This window comes from Ambystoma mexicanum, chromosome 13 (assembly GCF_040938575.1).
Source record: "Ambystoma mexicanum isolate Mex_15411 chromosome 13, UKY_AmexF1_1, whole genome shotgun sequence".
In the NCBI taxonomy this organism is placed as follows: domain Eukaryota; kingdom Metazoa; phylum Chordata; class Amphibia; order Caudata; family Ambystomatidae; genus Ambystoma; species Ambystoma mexicanum.
The window spans coordinates 474,756,790-474,778,614 of NC_090938.1; the positions used below are offsets into that span (position 1 = coordinate 474,756,790).

Genomic DNA, 21,825 nt, shown 5'->3' on the forward strand with positions numbered 1-21,825 from the left:
ACTTGATGTTGCTAGTAACTTGGGAATTCCAAGATCAAATCCTCTTTATTTTCAATACATTCATACAGTATGTTGAGATGCAAGGATTTCCTAACTGTGTGTCTGTATCTTTCTGTTCTGCTTCTCTTGCCCTCTGCTACCCCTGTCCCCACATCCCTACTCCACTGGCTTATCCACTTGCAGAACTTTCGCACCACAAGAATCGACCTGACAAGTCACCGAAACAGCACTTAGACGAATTAGTGACTGTGTGCAAGGTTGAGCGAACACCATCACTAAGGCCGGAGCGGTCAGTCATCCCTCCTTCAGGGCACGACCGGAACTTCAGCAAGAAGCGGCTGCGGGAGAACTCGGTGGAGAGGAGTGAAGGTAGGCAGCCTCTAGGGTCTCAAGCTTCCCATCGTCTACATCTCCCAGGCCTACCACACTCTGGACTGGAGATTCCAGAGCCTTGCTTTATAACATCCCATCCAGCAGAGTGGGAACAGTTCCCTGCATGCGTCCCTTGTATTTTACTACGGCGGGAGGACTGCAGTTCATTTAACTGCAGTGCATTTCTGCTTTTAAAGTGTATTGATGCTCTGTAATGGGACCAAACTGTGGCGGTCCTTTCCACTTCTCTGTTTGTTTGACCCGCTCAGTTAAACAGAAGGGGACATGTCACTGTAGCTTTTGCCACTCCCGAGTCCTACAGTTTTTTGTTAATGCATCCGGTAGCCTTTCGAATGGCGTTATGGAGAATACTGGAGCAATCAATCCATGCTTCATGGATTCTCTCCTTAACCCTCAAGTTTTCATGCACACACCAAAAAAATAAAAACCTTTCTTTTAAAAACGTGACTATTTATTAATAAGTCATTCCTACATGGTGGAACTTCCATGGAGAACCCATAGACACTCTACTCCATAGGGTAACCTTATTTCATAAACATAGTTATCATAGTACAACAAAACTTTCAAGCCCTGCATTTGTGATTGCCTTTAGTTGTGTGGCCTAAAACTGTTAGTTATCCAGAACATTCCACGTTAAAGGAGTATATTTGTGTTCAGATATTGTGTTGTATTATTGTGCAACCCATTATGTAAAAAATAAACTAGAATATGGCATGTCCTGGGGGTTTAAATTACATTTAGAGGGCATTCATGAACATGGCCTACCTGTGAGTATAAACCATTATTTTCTTGACATTAATCCTGTTGAAGCACTGAATTGAGAAGTATGTTTTGGCATTCCTTGAGGACTTCAGTGTGCTAGATATTTAAGAATGATTTAACCTGCCACTGCCACCACTACATATGTACATGGTCCATTTAGCACATGGCTGATTTGTAGATCTATTTCTGCTTATTATTTGGGTTTGCAGTGTCAAAGCATCACAGCGATGTTGGGACTCAGTGCTTCCTATCAGCCAGTTCTCACACAACATCCCACAGTCCTCTTGTTCGACAGCACTCTACATCCTCCGAAGGTGCCATACAGACGAACACTGGAGTACAAACTGCATACAGTATTTTGGTAAGTTCTCAAACCATGTCATCGGCCTTCTCTGAATGTGAACACTTGGCATAATGTATGTGTTATGGAGCTGTCAATTTTTCAAATTGTGTCCCTCAAACCTGCTGAACCTCGATTCAAGTTACTTGTACCTGGTCATAGGAGAAGCTTGTATTTTCTGGAGTACAGTTTCCATCATGTGACTAGTCCTATTTCAAGTTAGAATATTGCCTGTCAGTCGAATCCTTAACATGATTTTGCAGGTTATGAATCTGTTGCATGCTTTTCATAGTCCTCAATCTAGTGGTTGATCCTCTAACGTGAGATCTTGTCTTTATGTGCAAGTCTGCGGAATGTTGTGTGCATGCCGGATTTATTGACTGGTTGATATCTCTACAACAATTAAACTTGGTTTACTAAACTTTAATTCCACCGTTGATTGGGGCGGATCAGTCGTGGGATCCATGTATGATGTGTACATGCACACAAGGCTGTTAATCGAAGCTCAGCTCAGTTTTCTTTGTTTGCTCATAATGTGGAGAAGCAGAGAAAAGACAGGCAACCTTGAAACCTTCAAGATTGTAGTCTGGATTGGGGGCCTAGTGTTTGTCAAACCCAACTCTTGTGTATTCAGTATCTGGGGACCAAAGGTAAACTTTTATGCTCTGTCTATACTGTAACCAAAGGTTCACATGGATAGAGAGGCACAGGGATGCAGCGGTTTTCTTCCATGTGATCACAAGGTGAGAAAATGCCGGCCTTGCAAATGATGTAAACCCCCGACACTAAACCCAATTGGAAACACACTGGGTAGCTTATGTATGAACACTGGTAGATCTGAGACTTGGTGCAGTTAGAACAACTCAACATGTTGTCGTAAATAGAAGCCAGAATGGTGTCAGAGCCCATTTTGAATCTTAAGAAAAGACTGCTAATTCATTGTGTGCAGATTCTCAGATGGCCTTCGCGCACACTCTCAGCCCAAGGGATTTTGTTTTTGTATTCTGTGGCTCCCTATTGGCTGTCCGCCTCTATTTTGTCAGGATTTGGGTGTTCCCTCCCTAACCAACTCCGCCTCATCCTCCCGTGAAGCCTCCTCCTGGATTGCCTCCTTCCTAGAATGGAGAATAATGAAAGTATTCTCGGACCATTTCTGTGCGGCACCCAACCTCCTCACCAGTGCAGTTCCCCAATGGTCCTGCATCTCGCCAACCCTTTACAATATATTCACAAAGCCAGTTTTCAACTTCGGACTCTTCCCGGAATAACCTACACAAAGTATGCGCAAGATACACAAATCCTCCTCCCCCTCACTGGGTCGTACACAGAAGATCCAGCGACTCTAAGCTCTACTTATGCCACTATCCAAGCCTGGATGGCAACACATGGTCTCGGTCTTAATGATGAGAAAACTGAACCTCTCATGAATGGACACCCAGTCGTGCAAAAGAAAAATTGTACACTATACTCCGCCTTCGAGATTGATGGCATTCCGATACCAGTCTCTCCAGCTGTTAAAACGCTTGGGGTCTACCTTAATGCCACCCTGTACCTTACTTGTCAAGTAGACGCGATGTCCTCCTCAGCAGCCTACTCAACAAAACTTTGAAATGCTTCCAGAACCTTTCTCACGACAGACAAGCTGCCTTACAATTGCCTGTGCAGTGGTGGGTGCTCGGTTGGACTACTGTAGTGCACTACTCGCAAGAACCACGTCCCACGACATAAAAAAACTCCAGACTATTCAAAATGATGCCCTGCATGCTGCTCTGAACATTCCCTGGTTGGAACACACATCTGTGGCACGAAGAGCGGTACACAGCGTTGGGTAAGATTTTCATAGGCATGATAAATGTTCCTGACCTGTGTCAACCCCAGACATTTTTGATTTTACTGGTGGATTATTGTTCCTTATACCTCTGTGAGTGGGCACCTTTTCCCACACTCACGAAATCTTTTACTCGTTCTATGGGTGTAATTTTTTAGTCTCTCCATAGTGTCTTTTAAAAGTTATCCTCTTTGACAACTTTTTGGCAATAAATGCCTATTGTTGCTGGGTTGCCCTAGGGGCTCCCTTTTTAACTTTCTCTGGCTAACTTTGTGAGAACTACCGTTCCCAAGGGTAGAAAGGTTTTTTGATCCCTTTTACATTTTATTTCGTGAAACTAGCACACCCCACCTAATGTGGAGTGCTCGGAAGATGCAATGTGGGATTTTTATCTTTGGTGGGAGTCCTGTGGACTCCATGCCCAGTCTCCATAGTGTCTGTGACAGCAGGTAGCGAGGGAAGAGTCCAAAACTCAGCAGCCCTTTGTCTTCCAGCCTGAGTGCGAGATTGCAGTTCAAACTGGAAGGCTGGCTGTTCTGAAAGGATTGCCAACCCCTCAAGTTTGAGTGTTGCAAGGCTGTTTGATTGGCTGGGTCCCTGCATAAAAGTCTGAACCTGGAAGCTGAAGAGGTAGTCAACCACTGGAACCAAAGAGGAAGATGAAGAATGTGTGGCTGAAACGATTTCCAGCTACCTGAGAGCCTGCTGTGCAACCAGAGCCTCCTGTAGCCCTTCCTTCCAATCGACCTGGCCTGTGCTCCAAGCAGGTTCATGCCTCACCCAGGACCGGGCTTCTAAGTCCTTTGAGGTCGCCTCCCCCACGGGAGCCCAAGACCAGGCCAAGCCCCGCAAGTCTGGGGTTGCTGCGCAAGCGGGTCTCGCGATGGACATGGCGCGATCAACATCACCATCCTCCTCAATGGCCAGCCAGCAATTGAGCTCCTCCTCAAAGAGAAGATCATCCAAGCTGGCTAAACTGCGGGAGAAGCCTGAGAAGCGAGGGACAGAGGAGAAGACAGCCGAGCTGCCCAAGAAAGCCCATCGGCTCAGGAGAAGTCTTTGTCGACGATAGAGCTGGTGGCAGCTGCTATCACAAAGGCAAAAAGGGCTGAATCCGTAAAGGTGGCCCCCAACGGCGCAGGAGGGGTCCCTGCCTCCGAGGTGGGACACTGCTGCAGTGACTTTGGCGAAGTGTGCTGGCCTGCTGGAGAAGAGGATGCCGTGTCTGAGCCCAGCTCCGAGACCTCAGGGTAGAAAAAATGGGGTGGGGGCAATGAGACCTCGGCCCTGCCCCAGGCCGTGTCCGATGTCATGGAAGTTTCATCCACGGACGGCGGCGGCATGGGGCCTAGTGTTCTGATCATGCCAGCTCATCCGAGGGATGCATCTTCGTAGCTCCAGAAGAGGATACCGCAGGGCCCTGTTCCTACGGCTCCCCAGACCGTCGTCTGGCAAAGAGGAAGCGTCATCCGACGTCCCCGTTTCAGCCCCCAAATGAGCATTGAGCCACAGTCCCCCCAGTGGACACAGGGACGGATAGAGCCACAGCGGAAATGGGTGACTAAATCGTTGCAGCGGGCGGTGGGTCTTGGCAGCCGAAGTGGGATCTTTCCATGGTCGCCAGAGCCTCCGAGCTTTTCCAGCTTGTGCCTGAGGAAACCAAGAAGGAGGGTCTCCTGTACCACAGGCGCAAGGCCAAGAGGGAGACTATCATGGCGGTGCCCCTTCTGGACGACGTGTGGGAGGAGGGCCTGGCCCTCTTGAATGCTTTCACGGCTCTGGCAAAAAGGATAGGCTGGAGAAGTACTGGGTCCCGAAATCCACACCCAAGTGCCTAGGTTGCAACCATCGCCGGATTCAGTGATTCCGCGGCCGCAAGGTCACTGTCAGTGAACCTGTCCTAGTCTTCAGACCCTCCGGACAGCGAGGGGAAGAAGAGGGACGCCATGGGAATGAAGGTAATTTACACTGCGCCGTCCACCATCAAAGCGGCCAACACACTGCCGATCCTAGCCAGGTATGACTGAGAGCTGTGGTACAAGCTAGGTCTGATTCTGGAGTTCCTCCCCGACAAGAGGATGGAGGCGATGGCTCTCTTCCAGGAGGGAGAGCTAGTGTCGGATGTTGATGGACATTGCCAACACTGCTTTCCGTCAGATGGGGAACGGTATCTGCCTTCGTCAAGGCTGGTTGAAGGCCACGAATATCCACCAGGAGGTCCAGGCGAGGGTACTGGACATGCCTTTCAACGGAGATAACCTATTTGGGAATGTTGAGTCCCTACAGGCTTTCAAGGCGGATATGGAGACGGCATGTTCCCTGGGTACACTCCAGCAGCACTGTTCTTCATTTCGCTCCTCCCAGGGGGAAGTCGAGAAGGTCATCAAAAGGTATTTCCTCGTCGCACTGTCAGCCCTCCAGGTCCATGTTGGGGAGAATTCTCATTTCTGTGCTAATTCCCTTCAAGTTTAGAGACCCCCACTGAGTGGGACCTTTCTCATGTGTTTTGACCTGTTTTGGATTGTGTTTTCACAGTTTTCGGAGTCTGACAAACACCATGGGTATCTACTTTTTGTATGGTGAGACACAGCACCTTCTAGATTTCTCGCAAGCTTTGAATACCTTTTCTTGGGTGAACTACTGTTCCCCAGATTAGTAAAGTGAAATTGGCTTTACTTGCCTTTTCCCTTTGTAGGTCCAGCACACCCCCATTTTATGTTGATTGCTGGGGGGGGGGGTTTACATAGTAGCCCCTTCTCGTTCATTTTCATGTAACATTTTTGTTACCCTCACTGCGTTAGATGGCTGGTGGCAGTGGTTTAATTTTTCCTACCATTGTGTTTTTCTACCGCAGGCTGAACCCTCAGCTGCAGTACAACACCCATGGGTGACAATTTTATCAAAATGGCCCCCAACTACTTTTTTCGCCATTTTCTGGTCTCAGGAACAATGGGTCTGCATCACTGCAGTAAGACAGAATCCAACTGGACCAGTCTTCAAACCAGAGGTACCCTTTAGGCTGGGGTACTTACCTCATTGTCTTTTATCTGTGCTCTTCTCAGCTGGGAATTGCATTGGCTCACCCTTTTAGAGTGTATTCCAACTCTCCTTTCACAGGCTTAACAGCTTTGGACCCTACAAATGATTTGTCTACAAACTATCTAACTTTGTGCAAGACTTAGATTTAAGAAGTGCCTCAGATCCATAGACTGTACCAATTGACTTTGGCTGTCCTGGCTCCCTGAAGACTCTTCTAGTCATTTATATTGTCTGTCCCTCATAGGTGGTAGCGTGTTGTGAACTGTTATTGCTTGGAAAGGCTTTTAAAATATATTTACATTGTTACACAAATTGCCTTTTTAAAGAACGCTTATTTAAAAATTGGTGGTAATTAAATAAATAATTTATAACAGAAACCTTAAGTGTGTTACTTGGCTACTTGTATTTACAGATTTCATTTGTACAACTCTAGAGCTCAATTTTACCCCTCTTGAGATGGGCCTGGCTGCTCAGTCACACTACCAACGTTTGTAGTACAGACCTATACCAAAAGGGGGGTTACCTAATACCAAGCAAATGTGTTGTGTAGTCCCACACAGTGTGACTGCATCAATTCTTATCGAACAGTCCACGATTCAAGAAGCCTACAGATGCCGTTCCCAGGCCTACGGTGAAGGAGGCCTGTGCCGCTGTCACCCACTAGGCAGGACGCTGGTGCGGAGCAGGCCTGAAATTGCCAGGACTTCGGGTACCCCACCCGTGCACCGTGGTGGGGGGCTGGCTTACTGGATTTGTCAGCGAGTGGGAAAAGATCACCATCGACTGATGGGTGCTGGATGCTCCCGCCCAAGGACATGGCCTGGAGTTTCAGCATAGGTGCCCGCGGATCCCTCCGGTGGCCCCCCCCCCCCACCCCCCCAACTACTCCGGAGTCTATGCCAGATAGTTTTTAGTTAAAAAGACCATCGGGGCCTGGAGGCCCATTCTATATTTGGGATGTCTGAACAAGTACCTCGAGTCCCAGAAGTTCAGGATGGTCGCATTACAGCACATGCTCGTCCAACTTGAAAAACGAGACTTCTTGACGTTGCTGGACCTGGAGGACGCCTACTTCCATGTCTCCATTCACAAGAAACATCCAAACTTTCTATGCTTTGTTGTTGACCCCCAGGGTGTTCATGAAATGCCTGGCACCAGTGGCGGCACGTCTACGGGGGATACACGTGTACCTGTACCTTCGATGACTGGCTCATCCGGGCATGCTCGCGAGAAGTCCCGCCCGACACCCTCGCAGAACAAGCTGTTCCTAGGAGCCAGACTCAATGCGGTTTCCTGCCTGGTAGAAATGTGCTAATTCCCTCCACCTTAGAGACCCCCAGCAACTTTGCTGGATTTTGAGGACTTGATGTTTTAACCTGGAGGGAGTGAGACACTTTTTTCCCACACTCTCCTGTATTTTAATGTGATTTCTGAGCTTTGTGTTCCTTTTGGTTAATGAGCTTGACAAACTCCATAGGCATCATCTGTTACAATGTCTCCAGACGGCACCTTCAGTGCAGTGGCACAGGGGAAGTCTTTCAGCTTTCCAAAAGATTTAGATACCTTCTCTAAGATAAACTACGGTGTCCCAGAGCAGTAAAGTGAAATTGACTTTACTAACATTGTAACTTTCTAGACCCAGCACACACTATCTGACAATAGGGTGCTGGAGGGGTTACCTAGTATCCCCTTAGTCTAGCTTCTCATGTAACATTTTTTGTGTTACCCTTTCCTCACTGAATGACTGGTGGTAGTGGTTTAATTTTAACTACCGTGGTGTGCATTTACCATGGCCTGCTTTCGCAGCTGCAGTGTCAAAATTGGCCCGGTCTTTTTTTGCCATTTCTTTGTGGAAAGTTCCTTCTTGAGATTTACTCTGCGCGCCAAACCAGGTCTGGTCCCTTTGTCCGCTTTGCCTTTGGCGGAATGCACGAGTGAAGCCTGCCTCTGGCGCCCGAGTGTCTGGGGTGGGCAATAAGTGAGGGAGGTGTCCGAAACTCCCTGTCAGAGATGCTCAGGTCCTAGGCGCAGGAGCGACGCTGTACCAACCACCCCCTCAATGGTTTTAGTGCCTGCAAGACAGAGCTTACACAGGCCTCTTTAACCAGAGCGGGGAAGGAGGGTTAGGGTCTCGATGATTGGATAGGTAGAGGGAGTTATAGGGATACCGGATAGAGGGTTGGGAAGGAGTTATGGATAGGACTGGGGATTTTAGGGTAAACGATGTCTGCACACTTTCCTCAAACTGGCTGATGGAACTGCCGTAGCACCTCTACATGTAAAGGTGCTGCCACCCTCACCAGATCCCTGAACAGAGATGAAGGTGCTCCCTGAGCCTTACAGCAACATACTCTAATTAGCAACAAACAATTGTTGACATTAGTCCTTTTACATTTTCATGAACACAGTCACATGCACTAGCACACTTAGCTTTGCTTTGGTCTTTAAAGTCCTGTCCTGCAAGGCTGTCAAGTCCTGTGCCACGTCCTTGCAGTCCGAGATTCAGGTTCGAGTCGGATTCAAACTAAAAGAAAACAGAGGACAAGCATTAGCGTTTGTCTTTCGTTCTGCTGAACACACACTCTCTCTCAATCACTCTCAACACGCATTCAGCGTTCGTAAAATAAACAATCCAGGAATCTAGGAGTGCGCTGCCGCACGTGGCTTTATCAAGCCCCAATGGAACTTTCTGCCCCGAACACGGTCTTCCCTCAGACCGGGTGTCGGAACGCGGCCTTTCCTCAGACCGGGTTCCCCAAGCTAGTGCTTCTTTATCTCACGCGCCCTTCCGGTGCTTTTCCCAAAGATTAATGCACCCAAAACATGCTCAGTTAGCAACACAACTTTCCCGTGAAATCCGCCCACTTAGCTTTTGCGTGGTGCGCAGGGGCTCAGAAAGGGGTCGGGATATGCCCCCTGCGCTTTCCCTAAGATCCCAAACTCTCCCTGGGATGAGCGGCACTTATCTTGTGTCTGCGAGGGGCCGGATCGTGGTTCCTGTGGGCGTTGGCCCCTCGCGTATGGATTCCGGGGAGCTGCTGGGCTCACGTCCTCTCTCCTCGGCGTCTCGAGCACAAGCCCCGTGCCTTGGAGCTTGCGCATGCGCATTCGCCGCGCGCCACACCCAGCGCGGCTTCCTATTGGCTCGCGGGCCCGCGAAGCCTGCTGGGAATTGTAGTTCCGGCGGGCTGAATACTGGATCAGTCTGCAGAAAGGGCACAACAGCCCTTTAAAGTATGGAAACCCTTTGGGTCCGGGTTTCTTCATGGTCCCTGGCCCCACAGTCCCAATAGTACCGGGCCCTGGGCCAGTCTTACCCCTGACACTCCCTGTGCTTAGTCTCCTAGGAGACCCAAATGCACTCTGTAATGTTTGGCCGGCTGACTGTCCGGCAAGGACAGTCTCCCTGCTGGGTGAGTGACAGCTAGGCTGGAATGAATGGGAGAGAACAGAATTAAAGGCAAGACTTTTGGCTTGGAAGGCAGAGTCGACCACTGGACGAAGGAACCGAAGAAGAACTTGAAGAGGATGCCTGGTGCAATTCCTGGACCGTTGGTTTGCCCTGTGAAGCCCTGCTGCTGTGCCCCTGCAAGGACGACTTCTCCCCTTGAGTTGGTGGGACCAATCATCTCCAAAGTAGGCCACCTGGACATACTCTCGGAGCTGGTTGCTTTTCCAGAGTTGCGGCTGGAAACTGAATAGCCGGGGAGAGGAATACCAGATTGTGAGAGTTGCTTTTAAGTTGGCCTAGAGCTCCAGGAAGATCCTGCGGACTCCCAGGAAGCAGGACTGACCGAGTCTGAGACCCCTCAACAGAGTGCGGGACCCCAGAAGCAAGGAAAATCCATCTCGACAGCCAGGAACTGCAGTGTTGATATTTGCGGTAGTCGCGAGGAGCTGAAACACTGAAGTGCCGCTTGTTGGAAAGATTGCCGTTTGCGAGCGGTGACCAGCCCATTGCAGTGCAGGAGTCTCTAGAAGTCCTCCCTCTTGTCCCCACTACTGAGACCCAGGAACAGTGAGATCTGCAGAGCTGCTCAGGAACAGAAGGCACTTGCTGCACTTTTCGTCAATACAAAGGTACTGTAACAGTCTGAGAGAACTTACCTCTTGTTGTAGAATTGCTTGCAGCTTCTACTACTCTCAATTCTAAACGGCTTGTGGCCCTACATAGATTATACTTTCCTTCTAAGACTTCTAAAACATTGTGCGAAGACTTTTCCTACTTTCCTACCAGAAGTGCTTCAGCCCATATAAGACTTTTTTAGCCGTTAACTTTGGCTTAACCTGTTATTCTGAATGACTCTGCATAGAGGATCCAAAAGTATTTGCCTGCTTAAGAATATTTGTGGTCTCTTGTTTGTTCTAATAACCTTTTCCTTTAGTATTTTACTGAAGTGTATTTGAGTGTTACTTTTATATTGCTCTCTTCTGAAGAAGGCTTACTCTGACTGATAAATTAATAATTGTTTATTCAAGAAACCTTGTGTGTGAGTGTTTATTTGAATACTTGTCAATGTCTTTTCGTCGCACCCTGATGCTTGCGAGCTTCGGCGTGTAATAAATACATTTTAAAAAAAATGTGAATCTCTGTCTAACTCCCCTAGAGCTCACATTGACCCTTCTTAAGATAAGCCTGGCTGTTCAACACGCTACCAAAACTGTGTAGTGCAAGCTTATACCAAAGTTGGGTTTCCTATCACCTGTAGTCGGGGTTGTTGTGGTGTTCCCAAAGGGTACTGCATACAATCTTGCCTAACCGCATCGCCCTCAGAGGACAGAGTAGCGACCATTCCGGGGTAAGTGCAATAACTTTTGTCAATGAAGACGGCCACGTTGCGGACCATCAAGACGCTGCTCGGCACGACCTTTTCAGGAGTTCCTGGACGCTTGTTGGATACAGGTGTTATCCCGCTCGACGGGCACTACCGCCGGGCATAGGGTGGTGTGTCGTTCACTCCGACATTGCCCGAGGCAAAAGGTTTCAGCACCCCCGGCCCCCTCACACCAGGAGATGATCACCACAGACGCTTCCCTGGAAGGCTGGGGAGCCCACACCAGACATCTGCACACCAGAGGACTGTGGCTGCCAGAGTAGAAGGATCTCCATACAAATATCCTGGAGCTACGGGCAGTGTTCTGGGCCCTCAAGTCATTCCTTCCGTCTCTGAAGGGCAAGGTGGTGAGTATCTTCACAGACAACACCACTTCATGTTCTACATCAGGAATCGTGGGGGTGGGGCGATCCTGAGTGCCCTCCAAAGAGGCGCAGCAATTCTGGCACTGGGCAGTTGAACTGGGGATGTTCCTCTCTCCTCTTCACCTGGCAGCAGTCAAGAACACCATCCCAGACTCCCTTGGCAGGACCAGGTGGACCGCCTCTTCGTCAAATGGGGCAGGCCCCAGATAGATCTGTTTGCGGCGGCAAACTCCATATGCCAGAGGTTTGTCAGCAGATTCCACCAGCCGCAGGAAGACAAGAGGACTCTGTCTCTAAATCTGACATTTCAAAATGATTGTCAAATGCATCCAGAATTTCCTATTCTCTATCCAAGAAAACATTACCATTGACGCCCAGAGCACACGCAACTCAAGGTGCCGGGGCTACTCTAGCTTTCATTGCAAATGTACCATTAGATGCTATTTGCAAAGCAGCTACTTGGAATTCAATTTGCACATGCACACAACATTACTGCTTAGATACACATACAAGAGGTGATTCACAAGTGGGACAGGCAGTGTTAAGACACCTTTTTTCTGCTGTACCTTCTCCAGGTACTGCTTGCTAGTCTATGAAAAGCATGTGATTCGAAGCAGATCCACCAGCCTCCGAAGACAAATATTACATACCTGTAGTCCTCTTTCTGATGCTTGTATCTGCTTAGATTCACATGTGCCCACCGTTCCTTCCTCGCTTGGAGTGGAAGACGCGTACACAATTTACACCTTTCTCCGATCTGGCTGCCCTTAAACACAAGCGTAGGGCAGCTAAGTGGAAATGGAATCCGTCGGGCAAACTATCTGACAAACTTGCCTGCTGCCCCCTTCAAAAGCAATGTAGACTCTGCATCTGCTCCAAGAAAAGAGTCTTTATTCAAGCCTGCATCTCCACGGCACCAAGCAACACGGCTGAACTTTTCAAGTCTGCAAGGAACTGGCCAATCCTGCAGCAGCCTCTTATGTTGCACCCACCCAGGACTTCTGCTTGGCCCTGGCTGCACACTTCATCATAAAAACCGAAGACATCCTTGACTCCCTCTTCCACAGCACACAACACAAGAGCCTCCCTTACGCCCTCTTCCCCTCACCCGTCACACCCGACGAGGTCACCAGACAAGTCCGGTCTATGAAGGCTTCATCCAAATAGGTGGACCCCTGCCCCTCCAAAACCATTAAGGACAATATTGACTCCCTCGACCCAGCTTTGGCTGATCTCTGCAATCTCTCCTTTTCCACTGAATTATTCTCAACTGCTCTTAAACACTTCTTTGTGCATCCTCTGCTGAAGAAACCCTCTGCCGGCCCCTCCATTCAGGCAAACTACCACCATCACTCCCTTCCCGGGCAAACTCCTGGAGAACTTGGCTATCTCTCAGCTGACCCTCCACACTGAATATATTGGTTGCTTCTACGACATCAGTCCGGCTTTAGAGCTTCCAGGGGCACCGAAACTGCTAGTTTGAAGACCTGCTCTCAAACCTTGACACTAACACTCCCTCTGTCCTCATTCTGCTTGACCTCTCCTCTGCCTTTGACACGGTTAGATACAATATCCTGATCGCACGTCTCTTGACACCCTTGGAATCACAGGTCAGGCTATGGCATGGTTAACCTCCTTTCTGTCAGACCACCCATCCCATGTGGAACTCAGAACCTTTCTCTTGACTATCACTCTCTCAACCTGTGTTGTTCCCCGGGGATCTAACCTATCCCCCTGGTTCTTGAACGTCTATATGGCTGCCTTGGCACGTGTGATTGCCACTTTCACCTTAGTGTTATGCGGATGACACACAATTATCCTTCGGGCTACCCTCAGCCGCTGCCTCCTTGTCGCTCATATCTGACTGTCCGCTATTCAGTCATGGTGTGCTGTAAACGACCTCTGCCTCAACGGCAGTAAAGACTGTGATTGTTCGCATTGGGACCACTGCTCGCGCTTTCCCACTCACTCTGGCTGGCCTCCCTTGGCCCTGTGCCCGCACCTTCCACTCCCTAAACCCCCACCCTCCCCCGCGAGGCTTAAAACCTTGGTGTCACCTTCGACTCCACCCTCTCCTTCGCTCACATTTCGGACACCTCTAAAATGTCTTATCAGCTACACCTCCTCAGAGGTACTCTACCTTTTTTCACTTACCCCCAACGGCTCTGTTTCCAGAGCCCTGGTTCTCTCTAGACTGGACTACTGCAACAGCCTCTTCCTCAACCTCCCTGCTTCTGCTCTGCGCCCTCTGCAATTCATTCAGAACAGAACTGCGAGACTTATACTTGGCCTCAAGCCTAGGGACTCCTATTCTCCGGCACTGAAATCCCTTCACTGGCTCCCCATGACTGTAATGTTCAAGTTCAATACCCTCTGCATTGTCCACAAGGCTTTCTGGGGCCTGGGACCTACCTACCTACCTGCAACGTTGCATCCCTAAATACTGTCACTCACGAGCCCTCTGCTTATTTACCTCCAACCTTCTGCATGTGAGCCGGTTCTCCAAGCAGAAATTTAGAGGGAGATAAGTTCCAGAGACTTCTCAAGACACTCCTCTTCTCCTCTCCCTTCTCTCACTCTCTTCCCTGCTAACCTAGCTCTCTGCTCTTTCCCTCCCTTCCTCTTCTGCCTTACAGCTTGCTGACTGGTGGACCTAGAGTCTTGCAGGTCCTGGGCACTCCCGCCAGTCCTCAGTCGCACTTGCCTTGGGGCCCTTCACCCCACCCACCCTCACTGCATTTAAGAAATAACACTAGAGTGTGATCTCTCTGCACTTACCCCTTTTCTGCGTCGACAGGAACGGGTCGAATTAAGGAGCGCTCCGAGGTTTTGGCTTCGGCCATGTAATTCCACAAGTGGATACTTCTTTTTTGTCTTATCATACAGGTACTGGGTCCTCGGACGTCACGCTCCTCCGGGGTGCATGTCAACTTCCACAGGGTTCAGCAGGTGTCCATCCTGCAACGGGCTCTTCCCAACTTCAGACCCCCACGCCCTCTGGATGCGTTGCCAACCGTGGGCTGGGCCAAGACAAGCTTGTACAGCGTGCGATGCTCGGTCATCGTGGTCTCTGACGAACAGACTAGTCAGGTGGAGGGAGCTCTTCCAGAAGTCGCCTCAAGTACTTTGTGAAACATCGATCCAGGCCCATGTAGGACCTCTATTTTCCATCTCACCCCGCAAGGGAGACTCCTTCCCAAGGACTCACCCATGTGGGTGGGACCGCTCCGGTCCTCGTACCATCACGCGCACCGAGGCTGCTTCAGCTACCGCCTACAGGCGAGGGATCCTCTGATCCTCCCGGTGACAGTGTTCAGGGATCAGAAGGTTCTTGTACCCGGTCTCCACCCTTGTACCGGCATTCTGTCCCAGGGGCCGCCTAAACACAGCTCTTCCGGCCCCGGGCCGAGGGTGTCACACCTACCGGGTCTAGGCCTGAGGAGCAGGGCAGGCCTCTCGAGTCTTGGAGGAGGCTGGGCCCAGCGAGCCGAGCAACACGACACAGACACGTGGCGGGCAGCTTGACAAAATGGTCGCCGTGCCAGACATCAGCACCCGTCCGATGCCATTCCCGGAGTTCGGCGAGGAACGAGTGTCAAGGTGGGACTGGCCTCAACCAGGTACGTGGTCTACAGCCTATCCTTCATTTGCGCAGGGCAGGTTCCAGCTGCATCATATGCAACCAAGCCTCCGGCCTGTGAAGCCAGGTCTTTGATAGATTCCTTGGGCTCATGAAGTCCCTTCAGATGGGGGTTATCCTCAGGGATGTCATCGGGTGCTCCCTCCAATGCTTCCAGCACCTCAGGTGGCTCCTCCAGCCCCCCAGCCGATTCCTCAGGCGGTTCCGTACCAGCCTCCTCCACAGCCTCTGGCTCTGGTCCCGGTACCCCAGCTGCCGGGTCCCGCTACTCCCCCACCAACGCAGTACCCTCTGGACACTGATGAGGAGGAGGACCCTGACATGCCCTCATCAGCCAAGGCCTTCCACGAACGTCTGGCAGGGCTGGTGGAGTACCTGGGCCAGCCTCAACCCGAGGGCGAGCAACCTACAGAGGGGGTCCTCGCTGAAGTCCTCACGCGTCACCCCTCTGGCGAAACGGGAATTCCACTGCAGACTGATGTAGTGTCCCTGGCCAAAAAGGGTTGGCTCAAGCCCCACTCTGTTCAGCCGGTCAATCGACGCCTGGATGTGAAGTACAGGCAGCTGAAGGCGGATACACTCTTGCTATCGGCCCATCCTCAGCCACACTCCTCAGTGATCGCTGCGGCATCACTATATTCCAAGCCTCAGTCGTCCTCAGCTTCCTCCTCTGCGACGCAGCTAGGCAAGGAGATGATCTTGGAGGCTTACCGGAAGAAGCTGTATTCCACCGCATCCTTTCATCTTCGTCAGGCCAACGCCATGCTGTTAGGGAGAATTCTCATAAATGTGCCAATTCCTCCCACCTTAGAGCCCTCCAGCTCTTTTTCTAAACTTTGGGACTTTGAACTTTTTAATTATGTTTGTTTTCTGTGTTTATTTCCTTTGGTTATGGAGTCTAAACAACTCCATAGGCGGCATCTTTTCATTTGTGTCTCACAGCACCCTCCGTGCAGTGGCACAGGGAATTCTTTCAGGCTTTCCCAAGGTTTAAATACCTTCTCTGGTATAAACTACTGTTTCCCAGAGTAAGTAAAGTGAAATTGACTTTACTAGTATTTAAATTCCTAGACCCAGCACACCCTATCTTACAATAGTGCTGGAGGGGTTACTTCGTATCCCCCATGTCTAGATACTCATGTAGCAGTCAAATGCTACCTTTTCCTCTCAGAATGGCTGGTGGCAGTGGTTTTATAACATACTACCATGATTTTTCCCGACCGCATACTATTTGTAGCTCCGGTAACTTTAAATCGCAGGAGTCATGTTTTTCAAGATGGTGTTTGAGCCCTCTTTTGTTTAAACAGGTCCCAGTCTTTTTTCGCCATTTCATTGCGGAAAGGTCCTTCTAAAGTTTATCTCTGCGTGCCAAACCATGTTTGGTCCCTTTGTTAATTCGCCTTTGGCGGCCTCAGGGCTGAAGACCGCCTCTGGTCCCCGAGTGTCTGGGTTGAGCAGGAAGAGAGGGAGGTGCCCGAAACTCCCCGTGTTTAATCTCCAGGGAGACCCAAATGCACTCTGTGGTGATTGGCTGGCTGACTGTCCGGCAAGGACAGACATCCAGCCTGCTGGGTGAGTGACAGCTAGGCTGGAATGAATGGGAGAGAACTGAATAAAATGGACCAAAAGAACCAAAGAAATGCTTGAAGAGGGCATCTGCTGCAGCTCGTGGACCGTTAGTTTGTTCGGTGAAGCCCTGCTGCAGGTTCCGAATCGCGAAATAACCCTCGACGGAGAAGCCCTACTAAGGCCTTTGAGTTGGTGGGACCAATCAACTCAACAGTAAGCCACCTGGACACCTATCTCGCAGCTGGTTGCATTTTCCTCAGAGTGTTGTAGGTAACCGTATAACCAAGGAGAGGGACACCAACTTGTGTGCTTTAAGTGCATCCACCGGAATGGAAGTTTGCCAGTTGCAAGCTTTTGACTGTTCAAGTGCAGTACAGGAGTCCCCCAATGTCCTCCCTCCTGTCCCCACGACTGAGGTCCAGGAACAGCAAGATCTACAGGAACAGAAGTCATCAGCTGCCTCTTTTTCTTCATTTGTAAATTACTGTAAAATAAGACTGAGAGTACATACCTCACGGTGAAAGTGCTTGAAACTTTTGCAACTCACAGGCCTAATCAGCTTGTGACCCAACATATGATTCTTCTTGCTACAAACTACTCCTAAGAACTAGTGCAGAGACTTTTCCATCTCCTATCCAAGACTTTAGCCCATTGACTTTGGCCTAGCCTATTGAATTGAACTGACTCTTCTGGTGAACTCAAAATATCTACACAGTCTAAAAATAATTGTAACCTTTTATGTTGTAATTACCTTTGCCTTTTACTCCTCTTGAAAAAGTATTCTGAATGCTAACAGTAAGATATTCATGTCCCCAGCACCCTTGTTAGTAAAGTTAACTGTGATTGTAGGTTGTCTGTGGGCCATCCCAAAAGGGTCTTATCTGATTCAGAAACTTAGAGTGTACAGTATTGAAGCATATTTGTGTGTAATTATAGGATTGCCTCTTTCTAGTGAATACTTTATAATTGAATGGTTAATAAATGAATAAGTACTTGACCGAGAAAACTTGAGTGTACGTTTATTTGAACACCTGTGATTGTAGACCTGTTATCATTACTGCTCACATTTCCCCTCTGGAGATAAGCCTGGCTGCTCAACACGCTACCAAAACTGTGAAGTACAGACTTATACCAAAGGTTGGTTTGCTTACTTATACCTGTAGTCATAGTTGCTTGTAGTGTTTCCAGAGGGTACTGCATTCAGACTTTGCCTAACACATGCTGGCTGCCACCAGCCAGAGGTTATGATGGGAAATTGCAGCCTTCCTCCCAGAACTCCCTACGCAGAGCCAATCTCGTTTCAATGTGGGAATGGCTGAGGCCAAGCTGTTGGCGCAGGACCTAATGGAGTCCACCATGGCCCATATTGACACCTTTGGCTGTGCCATTTGTATCGCTACTGACATGAGAAGGACAACCTGGCTCCGTACAACGAAATGCAACCTGGACGTCTAGGAACGCATCTTAGATCTTCAGTTCGAAGTGGGTGACCTCTTCCACTCCACAACAGACGAGGAGCTGGACAAAAAGAAAAACGGCTCACAAACGGCCAAGTCTTTATCCATCTTGACAAAGACCACGCCCAAATCACACACCCAGTCACAGCAGCACTCCGACAAAGGGCCTACGTATGGAGGGTTCCGCGGCTCCCAGGAACTGAGGTGCAGGCAGCCGGACCACTCGCCGACTTCAAATCGGCGCAAGCAACTAAAAGGGGAGTGGAGTAAGGGCTTTTTCCAGTCCCCCTCCTCTGCAATAGCCTCTCAGGGAAAGAAGGCATGACGCACCCCTTCGGGTCCGTGTGTCTACAGTGGGGGGGCAGGCTTGCTCTCAATGCACATTTCTGGTGCCAGAATTTCGCAGACCACTGGATCCTCTCTGTAGTATCCACAGGGCAGCCTACCCATCCCAGCCTCTCCTGCCTCCTCCCCTCCACTCCCTTAAATTGGGACAGCAACTCTCCTGGCAGAGATCTGCTCGCTCGTAGAGAGCCAGGCCGTGAAGGAGGTTCCAGCCACCCAGCGAGGCTTGGGCTTTTACTCCAGGATTTTCGCCATTCAGAAAAAGAACCAGGCGGGCCTGAGAGTTGTGCTGGACCTTTCCACCCTCAACATCTCCTTACCTCTACAAAAATTCAAGATGGTTGCGCCAGCTATTATAGCGGAGACATTGTGCAGGGGAGACTGGATGTGCTCCCTGGATCTGAAGGACGCGTACCTACACATCCCGAATTGGCACCCCCATCGTCCTATCCTACAGTCCTTCCCTTTGGCCTCAACTCTGCCCCCAAGGTCTTTACCAGACTTGTGTATACTGTGACTGCCCTGCTCGGAGCGCAGGGCCTCCACTTCTACCTATACCTCGACGACTGGCTTGTCAGGGCTACATCTCCGGAAGCAGTTCACCACTCTTCTCTTGTCCTTATGAACACAAGCTGCACGAGCTGGTCTTTTCGCTCAATCTCAAGAAGTCGCTGCTGCAGCCCACGCAGACAGATGTTCTTGGGCCTCATCTGGGACACGTGCTCCGAGAAGGTTTTTACGTCTGAGGACAAGATCGCGCCCATCAGGAGGACCACAACTCACTTCCTCAGCAGAGAGGTGACCTCGGCCTGGTGGTACCAGCATCTCCTTGGTCTCTTGGCGGCGGTCCTGTTAGCCGTCCCACACACGAGAATGAGGAGGTTTCAGCTGCACTTCGCGGCTTCATGGAACCAGAAGCGGGGCTCTCAATCCGAGATGATCAACGTTCCATCTCTCCTACCTCACATGGTGGTCCAGGGACTGCAACCTACGGACAGGCAAGCCCTTCCGGCCTCCCACCCCACAGGTCACCAGCACTGCAGACTCCTTGCTAGAGGACTGGGGCGCCACCCTGGACAATCTTTTGGTACATGGCACTTGGACTCGACAGGAGCAGGGATACCACATTAATTGGTTGTAGCTGAACGCCATCTGGCTAGCGCTCAGAGCATTCCTTCCACGTCTCGGGGCAAGGTTGTCCTCATTCAGACGAACAACTCGACCTGCATGTACTATGTCAACAAGCAGGGAGGCACCAGATCCCCTCCACTGTGCAGACTGGCAATCCGCATGTGGGAATGGGCCCTGAAAAACGACATCCACCTCACGGCAGTCCACCCTGCGGGGGAATCCAACCTGGAGACGGACAGGCTCAGCAGGTTTGGAGCAGACAATTACGAATAGCAGCTAAACAACCTCGTTATTCAGGAGATCTTCAACAGATGGGGTCTCCCCCAGGTGGATCTTTTTGCAACCTGGCATAATAAGAAGTGCCCTCAGTTCACCTCCTGGCAGGACAGGGCCACGGCTTCCTGGGCAATGCATTTTAGATTCACTGGAACGGCATGACCACGTACGCCTTCCCGCCCACTCCGCTGATTCACAGTGATTTGCAAGATCAAGGAGTCTCGCCATCTCAATATCATTCTAATGGCTCCATGGTGGCCGGCCAGGCCAGGGTTCTCGGAGCTGCTCAGCCTCTCGGAGATGCCTCTGATTCACCTTCCCGACGGGCCCAGCACATCTTCTGGCACAGCAGGGGGCAGGGTCCTCCACCTTGCGCCACAGAAACTAGCCCTAACGCTAAGGCACCTCAGCCTCTCACAGAATAATCTGGAAATCGTACAAGGAGCAAGACTACAAGGGCCCAGTACAAAAGTAAATGGACCAGGTTCTGCCACTGGGCAGGCTCCAAGGACATCGACCCACTGGCATGTACTCTAGATGGTGTGCTCTCCTTCTCGGAGCACCTCACCCACTCTGACGTACAGGTGGACCCCTGCCGCACTTAACTCGCAGCCACCGGGGCTTGCAGGAATTCGGAGGAGGGGGTCTTCTCCTGCAATCAGCTTGTAAAACATTTGACGTGGCTCGCAAGGCTCTACCCGCCCATCAAGAGGCCACACCCCGTTTGGGACCTGAATATAGTCTTGGGCGCCCTGGCGCACAAACCGTTTCATCCAATGGCGTCCGCAGACATCGGGCTGGTCACCATTAAGACGGCCTTACTAGTCGGCCTCACCTCGCAGAGTCAGCGAAATCCAGGCGCTGGTCGCCTCATAACCATTTACTACCTTTCACAAGTACAAAGTCCTGCGGACACACCCAACATTTCTGCCTAAGGTGCCGTCTGCATTCCATTTCAATGAGGAAATAGTCCTGTCTACGTTTTTTTTCCGATCCGAAGGACGAGGCAGAGTTCTGCACTGCCTGGATGTCAGGCGTGCCCTGAAATTTTACCTTGACAGGACCAAAGGCGGCTTCAGCAAATCGGATGCACTGTTTCATTTTCAGTGGTGCAAGACCAGGCTATCAGGCCTCCAAGGCCAGCTGGATAGTCTCAGACATCAAAGAAGCATACTAGGGCCAGCACAAGCCGCTTCTGGCGAACATACACGCCCACGCAGCCAAGGCAACCGCCATCGCATTCCAGCGCCATGTCCCATTGCAAATTATAAGCAGGGCAGACACTTGGGCCACTCCCTCGGCTTTCTGCAAGCATTACTGTTTGGATGCCGGCTCTAGATCGGATGCGGCTTTCGGACAGGTGGTTCTCAGGAACCTATTTGCTTAAGGAGGGTCTCCTCTCCACCCTGGGGCTACATTCAGTTGTAATCGCCCATGCAGTATGGAGGAAAGGGGACGAGGACGTAAGAGTAATTATAAGTTACTCACCGTAGTGGCTAACGTACTCTTATTCCTTAGTCCCCTTTCCTGCATACGTCCCACCATCCTCTCCCCCCCGCACCCTCCCCTCTCCCCTCTCCCCTCTAATAATATTGGTGTCACCATAGTCCCACCCAACTTGAGCGCTTTGAAACACTACAATACACCTGTGTATAGGCGCTTTATAAATAAACAGTACCATTATGTTTACATTCCAGTACTAGTGCATATACTTCATACTCTCTGTCAGGAAAAAAAATAATCGGAGAACCTCAACGTGTGAAGGATCATGGTTCTAGTTCGCGTCACACTTGGAATAGTATTACAAACGCGCCCCGTCGACATCCCTTTTCTATCTTCGTAAAC

General features: G+C 50.3%; 1 protein-coding gene across 4 annotated transcripts in view; it reads left to right on the forward strand.

Annotated features, from left to right (window-relative positions):
* KANSL1 (KAT8 regulatory NSL complex subunit 1) overlaps positions 1-21,825 on the forward strand; it is a 1,100,309-nt gene that overhangs the window by 939,986 nt on the left and 138,498 nt on the right. For 3 of the 4 annotated variants that reach the window (XM_069634095.1, XM_069634096.1, XM_069634094.1), the window contains 2 exons: positions 184-369; positions 1,365-1,516. In XM_069634095.1, the coding sequence (XP_069490196.1) occupies positions 184-369; positions 1,365-1,516 (338 nt within the window). The remainder of the gene's footprint in view (positions 1-183; positions 370-1,364; positions 1,517-21,825) is intronic. The other variant, XM_069634097.1, reaches the window with a different exon arrangement.